This window comes from Pelodiscus sinensis, chromosome 2 (assembly GCF_049634645.1).
Source record: "Pelodiscus sinensis isolate JC-2024 chromosome 2, ASM4963464v1, whole genome shotgun sequence".
In the NCBI taxonomy this organism is placed as follows: Eukaryota; Metazoa; Chordata; order Testudines; family Trionychidae; genus Pelodiscus; species Pelodiscus sinensis.
The window spans coordinates 103,119,985-103,133,293 of NC_134712.1; the positions used below are offsets into that span (position 1 = coordinate 103,119,985).

Genomic DNA, 13,309 nt, shown 5'->3' on the forward strand with positions numbered 1-13,309 from the left:
TACAGGTCTGGGAATTAAGAGGTCTTGGTTTTCTCTGAGCTGTGCAATAGACTTCCTATGAAACCTAGGACAAGACACTTAACCCCTTCTCTTGCTGTCAGTCTCCCACATTTGTTAAAGGGGATTTCACCTTTACATTTACTCTCTTGTTTGTGTTTAAGCCACTTGGGCTTGTCTATTCAACCTAAGTTATGCTACTCCAGCTATGTGAATAACATAACTGATGTTGATGTAGCTTTGGTTGAATTACTGCAATGTCTTCACTACTTTACATTGACAGGAGATGCTCTCCCATTGACATACCTTACTCTTCTCAGGGAGCTGAATTAGTGGAGTTGAGAGGAGTGCTCTATCATCAATTTAGCAGGTCTTCACCAAACCCACTACACTAATATCCACTGCATCATCAGTCTCCCCTGCAAAGTTCCCTGTAAGGTGAATGACGTGCAGCTATTTTCAGAGCCCCACTTAGAGGTTCAAAGCTCCCCACACATGCAGGGAGCTCAGCTGACCGGCAGGGCATCTGTAAATAGCAGGTAAATGCTGCTGTGGGCTGAACTTAAAGCTCCCAGAGTAGAAAAGCAGATGAGATAATCAGCCTAGATAAGGAGGCAATAAGTGGCTGGGAGGGAGGAAGTAATTAATTAATTGGCTTGAGGGAAAGTCAGAGGGGAGGACAGTTTGGAGAGTCCCATCTGCCAGAGACAAGAAAGAGAACGAGGCAGACAGACAGACAGAGGCAGAAACCCAGCAGTTTCTTAAACCCCCCTAGGCTGGGAAGGGGGAGGTAAGGCTCTGACTGCATGGAGTAGGTGGGGAAAGAGGGGAAGTGCAGGCATCTGTGCAGTGAGGTAGAGTCAGGGGGCAGTTTGTTTGGGTGTCCTGAATCACTGCAGTCCTCTCCATTAGGCTGGATTAGGTGAGGAGGGAAAGCAGGCTGCATGGGGGGGCAGTATCTTCTAGGAGGACATTTGCATGATTACATTTCAAACAAAGTTTACAAAGGTGTTAATGGCTTAAAATATGAAATAAAAAGATTCTTTTAACAGAATTTTTTGGAGTATTGCAGATATCTAAAACTCTGAACTTAATGATTTTTTAAAAATCCTGTGTTACTAATTAATACGTGGTAAATTGAATGGCATTAAAGGCAGATCCTTGTCATCTGGTAGAGTTCTGACTCTTATGAGTCAGAAGTAGCAAATACTAGATGTGATGCTAGTTTTGTGGGATAAAACCTTATTTGCAAGCTCTTTGAAACATGCATCTGTCTACAAACTCTGAAGCCATGTATTAATTTGTTCTGGGGCTTCTACTCTTCGTTGAGTGGAAGAAGACTATTTCCCTACCTTTGTAAAGCACCTTTGTAGTCCCTAAGGGTACCTCAAAGAAACTAGACACAGGTGTCTTGTTTGAATATATTTTCTTCCACACATATGGACTACTTAAAATATGTGTGTGTGTGTGTGTTTTGTTTGTATTGATGGTGCACATCCACACTACATCAATATTGGTGTTGCACATAAGAAATTTCAACCTGCCCAAAAGAAAATTCAAATCACCCAAGGATAGAAAATGTTACAGGGAACATTGCTCCCAATAGTGAAGACAAGCCCTCAATACTTCCTAATGCACATGTCTACAAACTTTGAAGTCTACTTTGTGCTTCTTTATTGGTTGGCATCTGAGGATTTCAAATATTGTGAACTAAAACTCAAAAATGCCTGTATGAGTTAGGGAAGTATAGCAGACTGACACATGGAGGTTAATACATACGTTGCCCAAGATCCAACCAAAAATATGTAGAAGGGCTGGTTCCACAAGCCAGTTCTTCTGACTTTTTTTCCCCTGTGGTTTGGCCAGAACATCCTTCTTCCATTCACTCTAGCTTTACACCATCACCTTTTCAATGCTAGATCAAACTTTCCATTTACTCTCATAAAGCCTCAGCTCTCAAACAAGCTACATCTTGGTTTGATTCCCTAATGAGTTTAATCAGATACTATACTAATAACTGACCCAATCCTGAACAACAGCCTGTTAGTAATTACAGCCTGTTGCTGACATATTTCTAATTGGATACTGCATCCCATAGTTTACCCTCTCTAACTCTCTTCCCCCATGTTTTTAATTTTCGCTCTTCACATCGCTCTTACAAAACAATGAAGAATTCACAGTTCCATATGTGCCCATCATATGGATATGGAATGGATTATCTGAAGGTAAAATATTCATTAAAATTAATTTCTTATTCATTAAAATTGTTTAATTTGGAAAGTTTTTTCATAGGTAAATGGATCTGAAGAACAGATGAGAGATTAAGCACGCACTTATATATTCATACACATGGGTCTCACACAATAACATGGGGCCTATTAGAGTGACTTCTGGGTAGCTTGTAGATTATCACAGACATGTCAGATCTGGAAACAAATTGCACATCCCCTTGATTAAAACAACATCCACTTTCAATGCAGTAGATATGCAGATTTTTAAAAATACATAGTTTTCATCTACAATAAAAATATCATTCTTTATCAGACTATCATTAATAGTATTTAAATAAGCAGCAAACATGTAAACAGTGCAATTCTCTATATATTTTATACCAATTTTTGTTTATTTTAAATGTATTTAATTAAAAGAATAGCACTTCTCCTCAGTACCTTTCAGATTCAGGAGAAAACGGTACTTTCTGGGTTATTTTTTAAAGATCTAATACTTAGGATTCACATTCTGGCTCCCTATTCTCTCTCATTATTGAATTGAGCTGCGTTCCTTTCATACTGCATCTTTAACACACTAGTTTTAAAGATGAAACATCTCATTTGGAGAAGCCTCCACTTCCTCTCTTCTTGGCAGATTTCAGAGCAAATTGTGCCACTTCTCTCTCAAGTTCTTTAATGTTGACCATGCAAGATGCTGCTTTACCAGTAATTGTAAATAGTGAGAATGCATGTGTCCTGCTGATGTGCAGAGGGGGCTATTAACAAGACAGTAAAAGTTGGTGATATCTTTCCCACTTTGCTAAGTAGGACACTCTGGCATAAGCTAAACTTCTACGGCAGTGCAACAGGATTTGGACCTAAGAGCAGAATATGTCTGCTCTCTCGTACTCTATCAATGTACTCCAGTCCACTCTAAGATCTCACAGCCAAAGTTATCAAATTCCCTCCCTCAGGCCACAAAATCACGCTGAATATTAATAAGAAATAGAGGAGCATTTTGATGTTTGTAATTAAGAATGTAAACTCAATGACGAGGAAGCATGGTGACCCATCTGCTGAATATATGCAGCATAGCCCCTGGAGGGTGTATAAAGCTGGCTCCCGCATAAGATAAGAATAAGACCTCCAGGCTTCTTTCTGGTGAAGAAAGTTGCCACACATGCTCACTACCATGAATAAGGGGGCTTCGTTGAAGGGTAAGTCTCTTGCCATTGGCTTTTTGCTTTTCATTTCATTTCATTTTTGCTTCCATGAAGTTAAAGTGAATTTGGTACTGAATTAAGAGAGGTTAGAGTGACTGATCTGAATACTAAAGTCCTATACAATAGATACAACAAAGACAGCATCAGTGCAAGCTTCCTCCATGTCTACATGAAGAGTCTATTCCAAGAAGTGAGTAGGTAGTTTCCTCCCTATATGTCTTCAGTCCTATATCCGTTGGCCTCTCGGAGTGCTTGTCTTCATGGACAGTGCAGCTACGCTGCTGTAGTGCTTTAGTGAAGATGCTACTATGTTGAAAAGGAAGCATCTCTCTTCAGGTACATCTAAACTACATCCCTTTTTCGATAAAGGGATGTAAATTAGATGTATCGAAATGATAAATGAAGCCGGGATTTAAATGTCCCATGCTTCATTTACATAATGGTGACCGCGGGTTTTTGTTTTTGGTTTTGGTTTTTTTTTAGATTAACATGGTCTTTCGAAATGGGGCATTTTTGTCAAATGATCCCCATTTTGACCATGTTTTTTTTTTCAAAAAGCGGCTTTTCAAAAAAAAGCCACAGCAGCCATTATGTAAATGAAGCACGAGAAAATCAAATTCCAGCTTCATTTAAAATTTCAATATGTCTAATTTACATCCCTTTATCGAAAAAGGGACATAGTTTAGATGTACCCTTCCATAGTTAATTCACCTTCTTTAGAGTTGGATTTTTCACATCCCTCAGCAACACAGTTATACCAATGAGGATTTGTACTATAACATACTTATAACAATAAAGGTCTGTACTATAGACCTAGCTTCAGACTAACAGAGTTATTTAATAATGTCAATTATAATTGGATTAAGAATAATAGAATCAGAGACCACTAGAACTGGACGGGAGCTGGAGAGGTCATCCAGTCCAGCCCCCTGCACTCATGGCAAGACCAAGCACCATCAGATCATCCCTGACAGATGTCTGTCTAACCTGCTCTTTAAAATCTCCAGTGATGGAGATTCCACAACCTCCCTAGGTAATTTATTCCAGTGTTTAACCATCCCGACAGTTAGAAGTTTTTACTAATGTCCAACCTAAAACTCCCTTGCTGCAATTTAAGTCCATTGCTTCTTTTCCTATTATCAGAGGATAAGAATAATTTTTCTCCCTCCTCTCTGTAACAATCTTTTGTAACATAGGCACACCCAGATTACCTATTCATTTCATAAAAAAAAAATCATTGAATTACTGTCAGAAAGCAATGTCTTTTCAGTCATTACCAACATTCTCCAGAATCAAACTAGTGATTTACAAGTGAATGGCTCTATAACCTAATCCCGATCTCTTGAGCCATTCAGCCTCAACATTCCTTCACAATCTGATTCTTCCCCACCACACTCTTCTACCTGCAGCATTTTGAATATACATTACTTATGGTGTTTGTGTTAGAGAACTTGTGCAGATAAAATGACTTTTCTGGGGTTCAGAGTGAAAGACAAACCTGTTGAACTACATATTATTTCTTTACTAGATTATATAAAAAGGGGATCTTCAGTTTTAAAAGGTGTATTTTAGTTTGGCACACACAACATGAATACATTTGATAAATCAGTATATTTATCAAGTCATTTTTGATGCATTTTACCTCTGCATGGGATGCTAATATTTGAACCAATGTATTAATTTATCAGGTGAAAGTGAACAATTAATTTATCAGGTTTGCTTTAAAAAATTTCAATGTACTTTTGCATATATTTTATTTCTCTGAATAGAAAACAGATATTGTAAAGTTAATGTTAAAAGTTTTAGCACATCTTTTTTGCTTATAAGATATTCTGAAGGTGTTTGCAAAAGCTTCAAAAGATCAGAAAAGGGCTGAAGTACACCATGTTTTTGTTAGCAGGAGATACTTTAGAATTAAACTCAAACTGCTGAACAGCATAGCTGGACCTTTTTTTGAGGGAATTCCCAAGACAATCAAAATCTTTAGTGACCTAACCACTCTCCCTTGAAATTAATTTAAAAACTCCAACATTTGCAAAGAAGGAAAGCACATTTGTGGAGGATGGAAGTGGGGGAGGGGGCAGAAAAAGGAACAATATACCTTCCCAACTATGTAGTTATGAACATATAATTATGTATTTATATTTACAAAGTGGAGAAGGCTAATTTTTTCCACCTATTGCTGTATAATGAAGGCAGATACAGTGGTAAGAGACAGTAGTGAGTACAGTTTACCGTAACATGGTTTACCCTGTTTCCTGGAAAACTGTGATAGTTTCTGTTATACAATGCATCCTAAATCCATATTTCTGTGTGTTTAATTTTGGGAATTTTTTTAACCTGAACAGGTGTGCTGCTGGTGGTGCTGCTGGTTTCTAACATGTTCCTGTCAAAGAAAGCTGTGACCTCATTGCCAATATGTCCCAGTGGGTCTGCTGGTTGTCAGGTCTCCCTTGGGAATCTCTTTGACCGTGCAGTTAAACTCTCACACTACATCCATTCCCTCTCCTCAGAAATATTCAATGAATTTGTAAGTACACAGCCTTTTATCAGGGAAACTTCACAGAAACTGCAGTGCAATGTTTAAAAAACACAGACACACAAGCAGAGATTGATAGTATGAAATGGTTCAGGCTTAGGGAAAAAAGTTAGTAGGGTCTATGTGCATGACAGCAGTGGTTTTCAAACTACAGGTGGCAACCCCGTACTGGGTCATGGAATGTCAGGCACCGGCTCTGATTGCTGCAGGGAGATCAAGTGACCAGCGGGGTGCTAAGGTAGGCTACCTGCCTGTTCTGCCACCACAGACTGAGCTGCGCTCCAGAAGCAGCCAGCAACAGGCCTGGCTCCTAGGTGCGGGGTGGGGCACACTGGACTCCACATGTTGCTCCTGCCCCAGGAACTACTCTGCACTCCCATTGGCTGGGAACCTGCTGTTGGCTGCTTCTTGGTCACAGTATTGTCTGTGGTGCCAGGAGAGACACGCCCACTGCACCGCTGACTGGGAGCCGCTCAAGGTAAGCCCCTCCTGCCCCAGCCCTGGCCTCCCTTCCCAAAGCCAAAGCCCCCTTCCTTAGGGTTTCCAGGTGTCCAGTTTTGAACTGGACAGTCCAGTATTTGAGCTTTCTGTTCAGGAAACAAATTGAGAAAATATAAATGTCCAGTATTTTCTAAATAAGATGTAATGTCGATTGTGATGTAATGTCAAGTGTGTCCAGTATTTTTGTTGAAACCATCTGGCAACCCTACCCTTCCTACACCCCAAAGCTCTCATCCTCAGCTTCACCCTGGAACCCATACTCAAGTCAAATTTTCTTCAACTGGGTCATTAGAAAAATAGTTTGAAAACCACTGCACGACAGCATGCTCCCTTCCAGAGCCTGGGATGGAACTCAAGATTCCAGAGTCTCATCACACTACTGCTTTTGGCAAAATCTGTGAAACCCACTGGCAAAGTCTGTCATCCCCGTTAGTGCTGGTCTACACAGAAGTAACAACCTATGACAGCTAAGAGTTACTCCCTTAGGTCCAGTGGCAGAGGTCTGTGTGTTGGAGCTAACAGTTCTGACCCTACTGATGAATTAAGTGAATGTCTATGAAGTGACACATGGAGAAATTTCTGTTCTTTCAGTTTGCTTTTTTAAAACATCTATAAAATTACACACACAAAAACTACTGTAGAGGAATGTTAAGGTTGAAAACTTGAGCACTCAAAAGTTAGGAAGTACCAGAATGAATATTACCACTTCAACCTTAATTCATCCCCCTTATCATACATTATGATTAGGCTTAAAGGATTGATAAATGTCAGTATGCTGTGAATTATACCACACGCACAAATTAATATTTCCATCAAGAATAATCTAAGTTTATAGATAAAAAAAGTAAGAAAAATGCTACTTGAGAACTTATTAGAAGTTGATTTAAGGATTTTTACTTTGTATATTTTGATATGTGGTGATGATTAATGGCTTAACAGTTTTAAAGCTTTAATCTTTTTTGATCTTAGCATCTGTTATCATTAAACAATTATCTGACCCCCCTCATCATCTGACCTACTTATTTCCACAACTATTAAATAGCTAAAAATACTTCCAAATAACCATGTTATCTATTGAAATTTAAAAAAATCAAATTCTTACAAGCCTTATTATGATGCAGTCTTTAATTTTACAGATTACCACACTTTTCCCCTCAGAGGCCAGGACCTTCAGTTTCAACAAACATTAAACATTTTTCTAGGGCATAAGCAAACTGTACCAGGTCTCATTAAATTGACCCTTTTTTCCAGAAAAGTTGGATCTGGACTGACTAGATTCAAATTCAGATACCAAACACATGAAATTGCTCTAATTATTCTGTTCCTTCTAGACTCAGTGATGGATCTTTAGGCGGTATAAATTGACATTGCTTCTTTGACTTCAATAGTTCTTAATTTTTATATTCACTTGTTTAAAGTTGAATGTCACCTCCTATGCCTCCCTTATGTTGCAGGCTTTGGGTAACTGACTGATTATATACATTTTGATGGCAAGTGTATAGGTACCAATATTTTAAAAATTTTTAATAAGGCAGTATGGGAGGGAGAGGAGGAAGTAGAAATATCTTCAGTGAAATACACTGAATAAGATTATTTTTTAAAGGACATAGCTCCACAGTTATAAAGAGCCAGAAGCAAGCCATAGGACAATTATATTTGAGGAAACTCTGCCATTCCTATCACACTATAGTTAAACTTCCGAATTGGAAATCAGAAAAAAAGATATCCACATAGTTCATTCTGTGGATCACTTATCAGAAAAATTATCCTAGATCTACAAATCCCCTACTACTTGATTCTCAAAAAAAAAAAAAAAAAAAAGTTTTTTTATATCATCATGAAGATTTGTAAATAGAATATCGGAACTATCCCTTCTAAACTGATCTTGTGTAGGAATCTAATCCCAGAAAGTATTTTCCTTCCACAGTTTTAGGTCCTATTAATTCAAGGTAAATTAATCTGATTTCAAACTACTTCTCTATATACTGGATGGACAAACAGTGCATGCAGTGATGAAACCAGAGTGAAAACCATCTACTTAATTTCCTTTAGATTATCTGAGCCACAGATTTGTTTGTTTACTGATTTCATAAATGCACGCTATTGTTGATCCACAGGATGAGCGCTATGCCCAAGGCCGTGGGTTTATTACAAAGGCCATTGATGGCTGCCACACCTCCTCCCTAACCACTCCTGAAGACAAGGAACAAGCTCAGCAGACTCACGTGAGTCCCATTTCTAACCCATAATAGAATGGGAAGAGGAGAAAGGGGAAATTTAGAGATGACCAGGCCTCAGCTAGTTGAAAGAGATAAAATGGTCAATTTAAAATTGAACAGTCAGGAAAAGAAAGGTAGAAAATGTCAAATACTGATGAAAAATCTGACAGGTATTTAGCTTCAATATATGCTATATATAGAAAGAAGTCTTATTCCTATTGTGTTCATTCTCTCTCTCTTTGTATGTTACATTCAGGGTACATCTACACAGCAGTGTTATTTCAGAATAATTGACGTTATTCCAAAATAACATAGTCTGTGTCTACACTACAGTAGTTGCTTCGACATAATGTCTAGAGGACTTCTTACTCTGACTCCTGTAATCCTCATTTTATGAGTAAGGGAAGTCAGAGGAAGAGTGCTCTAACTCGTACTTCCTGCTGTGTAGACAGCACCAAAAGCCAAAATAAGCTATTTGGACTTAAGCTACACAATTGACATAGCTCAAGTTGTGTAGTTTATTTCAGCTCTAGCCTTGCTGTGTAGATGTGCCCTCAGTTACTGAACGTTGTTTCAAATTACACTATAAACACTTTCTCATAGAGGCCAAGTCTTTCTTTACACACGTACACAACTCTCATTGGAACCTTTGGGCATTACTTTAATACAGATAAATAATAATTAAGCAGGATTATAACAAAAGATGCAGGAAGGAGGAAAGGGGAATCAGTAGTCCAAGAGATGCATAAATATAGTAGCTGTAATTAATGGATCTATAGTTATGGTAGCAGTTGCTAATCTCTATAGATAACCATGCAATAGCCACCAGCTCAGAGGTGTCTACATCATCACTCAGACACAAAGACTTTAATAACTGTTTTACAGTTGCAATTTGTAAAGAGAGGCATGTTGGATATTGCTACATTACATTCTGTATTCTAAGTTTAACAATCATAGAATCATAAGGCTGGAAGAGACCTCAGGAGGTCATCCTGTACAGCCCCCTGCCCAAGGCAGAACCAATCCCAACTCAGCCAGGGCTTGAGACTTAAAAACCTCTAGGGATGAAGACTCCATCACTGCCCTAGGTAACTCATCCCAGTGCTTCCCCACCCTCCTAATGAAATAGTTTTTCCTAATGTCCAACCTAGACCTTCCCCACTGTAACTTGAGACCATTGCTCCTGGTTCTGCCATCACTATGAGAACAGCTTCTCTCCATCCTCTTTGGAACCTCCCTTCAGGGATTTGAAGGCTGCTATCAAATCCCCCCTCACTCTTCTCTTCTGAAGACTAAATAAGTGCAAATCCCTCAGCCTCTCCTCATAGGTCATATGCTCCAGCCCCTAATCATTTTGGTTGCCCTCTGCTGGACCCTCTCCAATGTGTCCACATCCTTTCTATAGTGGGGGGCCCAGAACTGGACACAGTACTCCAGATGTGGCCTCACCAAAGCCGAATAAAGGGGAATAATCACTTCTCTGGATCTGCTGGCAATGCTCCTCCTAATGCACCCTAATATGCCATTCACCTTCTTGGCTACAAGGGCACACTGTTGACTCATATCCAGCTGCTCATCCACTGTAACCCCCAGGTCCTTTTCTGAAGAACTTCTACTTAGCCATTCCGTCCCCAGCCTGTAACAATACTTGGGATTTTTCCGTCCCAGGTGCAGGACTCTACACTGGTCCTTGTTGAATCTCATCAAATTTCTTTTGACCCAATCCTCTAATCTGTTTAGGTCACTCTGGACCCTATCCCTGCTCTCCAACACATCTACCCCATTCCCTAGCTTAGTGTCATCTGCAAACTTGCTGAGGGTGCGATCCATCCCTTCATCCAGGTCATTAATAAAGATGTTGAACAAAACCAGCCATAGAACCAATCTTTGGGGCGCTCCCCTAGAAACCAACTGCCAACATGACATCGAGCCGTTAATCACTACCCCTTGGGCCTGACAGTCTAGTCATCTTTCTATCCATCTTACAGTCCATTTATCCAATCCATACTTCCTTAACTTTCTGGCAAGAATATTGCAGGAGACCGTATGAAAAGCTTTGTCAAAGTCAAGGTATATCACATCCACCAATAATGGCGGCGTTAAACAGAAATATGTATCTCCACCTGGTTTTAGACTTGAAAATGCTTTGGGGAGGACAGTGTGCCAGGTTAGTCACCAAAGAGTTACACAAGAGTTCCATGTTTTACCAGGTGCACCCTCGTTCCAATTTTGCAATTCTAAGAGCCTCCATTTAGAATATGATGTAATAGGGTTACAAATTCTTTCTTTTAGCACAGGAGCATATGCAGAATAAAAGCCCAACTTCTACAGTTTCTAGTGCAGCAGAATGAGAGAGGGAAAGCTTTTTGAGCTTCCACCTAACCACAAGCAATGAAAGTTTCTAAAGAGGAGAACTTTTCCTGGAAGAAAAATTCTTCAAAGGGGAAGAGGAGGGTGACAGGACATGTTTATTATGTTATATAGACAGTAGGAATCCGTTTTAAAGGTATTAAGTGGCCTACCACAGGGTGCACCTTCAATTCAATGCAGAGATTTATTTTTCAGATCCCACCAGACTTCTAAATCAGTCTCATTAAAACTTGGCTAATTATCAAGTTAATACAAACCTGATCGCTCTGACTCTACAGTATACTGTGGAGACAATTTTGGCAATTTTTGGAATTTACAGTATTCTATCAGCATTCAGCCAATCCTCTTTTAACACATTGTCAACAAAAGCTGATTGCAGGTACAGGTATACACCACTTGAAGAGGGGTAAACTGAAATATATGGAGAAGACAAGTGTTTTGCCAAAGGCCACACTGCAGAGCTAAAAATAAAATCCAGGTTCCCTAAGTCTCAGACAACTCTAACCTGAATATAACACAGGCTCCTCATGCTACTTTCTTGCTTTATTCTTAATGTTGATAAACAGCATGATGAACTACTGAATTTAGTGCTGGGAGTACTGCGCTCCTGGAATGATCCCCTGCTGCATTTGGTCTCTGAAGTGCAAAGCATCAAAGAAGCTCCAGACACCATTCTCTGGAAGGCTATGGAGATTGAGCAACAAAACAAGCGTCTTCTAGAAGGAATGGAGAAAATTGTTGGACAGGTGAGTATTAGAACCCTGATATCCTGGTTCCAATCAACCTAGAAGCCACATTCAAGGGTAAGTTCTCTCTGTTCAGTGAAGGAGAGTGATGCAGAAAAAGGATTCTCAAGACGGATCTACTCTGACTCCAACCATATTCTGTACCTTAAGGAATCCAAAGTCATATGAAGATTGGCATGGAATAGCTTAGCCCCCATCTTTCCTGAATAGACTCCTACACCCATTGAGGGGAGGGAGATGCAGTTGGAGCAGGACCCAGTTGGCTTGAACAACGTGGCTATTTGGCCAGTTGAGTGTTGCTAGCTCGCTATAGCAGTAGCCATTATAGTGACTACTGTTTCAGAACTGGTTCGACACTACTGGTCTATTGCTTAATCTAGTAGGGTTGTCAATGAAAAACAATCACTTTGTTTCCTTTTGAACAGGTTCATCCTGGGGAAACAGAAAATGAAGTCTACTCCAAGTGGTCAGGTCTCCCATCCCTGCAAATGGCAGATGAAGATTCCCGTCTCTTTGCCTTTTACAATCTGCTGCACTGTCTACGTAGGGATTCCCACAAAATTGACAACTACCTGAAGCTGTTAAAGTGTCGCCTTATCCATGATAGCAACTGTTAAGTATTCACTAGGCCCCTCCCTCGCTGAAATGAGTCATTAAATCACGCATAAGGGCATTGTTGCTTTGCCATTTTTGGTTGCAAACTTTCTAAGAAATTATACTGTGTATGCCACCAATAATTTTTATGCATGTTTACATGGTTTATGGCTGCAACAAATAATGTTATTTATCTCAATATTTAAAAACATTTATCATAAATCACATACTGTAATAGTCCACTCTACTGTTTAAATATCTCAGCTCTCAGCTTCTGGCTTATCAGTGATAACCCAATCATGCAAATACAAATAAATCATGCAAATACTAATACAAATATATATGACAGAGAGGACCTTCACACTTTGGCACAAGGTACCCTTGTCTTCCCCATTCCTTTTCAGGGACTCTTCTCACAAAAGCCTCCTCTTGCAGGAGATGGAAGGGTTACTGCATCTGGGTACAATGGGGAAAGTTCTGACAGATATCGGAACAAGGGGTTTTACTCCCATTCTTTCTTTTTCCCCAAAGGTGGGCTGTGGCCTATCCTGGACCTGTGGAGCCTCATTGGTTATCTGTAGTAGCTGAAGTTCCGCATGGTCTCTCTGGCCTCCATAATACCCTCCTTGGATTCAGGAGACTGGTATGCCTTCCTTAATGTAAGGGATGATTACTTCCATAGTGATTTTTCCAGAACACCGATTCTATTTTTGCTTAATGATGGGCCCTGACTGCTATCAGTGTGTGGTACTCCCATTCGGCCTGATGCAGCACTGAGGGTGTTCACCAAGTACATGGCATTGGCCATGGCTTAGTTGAAGGGTACAAATTTACCCTTACCTTGACTACTGGCTCTTCAAGGGTCCAGAGGGACATGGATACATTCCTCTCTACTTGGAGATCCCTCAGC

The 13,309-nt window shown here is 39.8% G+C and overlaps 1 protein-coding gene across 1 annotated transcript; it reads left to right on the forward strand.

Annotated features, from left to right (window-relative positions):
- Nucleotides 1-3,387: 3,387 nt before the first annotated feature.
- Nucleotides 3,388-12,422, forward strand: PRL (prolactin). The gene is made up of 5 exons (XM_006121839.4): nucleotides 3,388-3,424; nucleotides 5,779-5,960; nucleotides 8,588-8,695; nucleotides 11,626-11,805; nucleotides 12,231-12,422. The coding sequence occupies exons 1-5, from the start codon at nucleotides 3,388-3,390 to the stop codon at nucleotides 12,420-12,422; spliced, it is 699 nt and encodes a 232-aa protein (XP_006121901.1).
- Nucleotides 12,423-13,309: the final 887 nt, after the last annotated feature.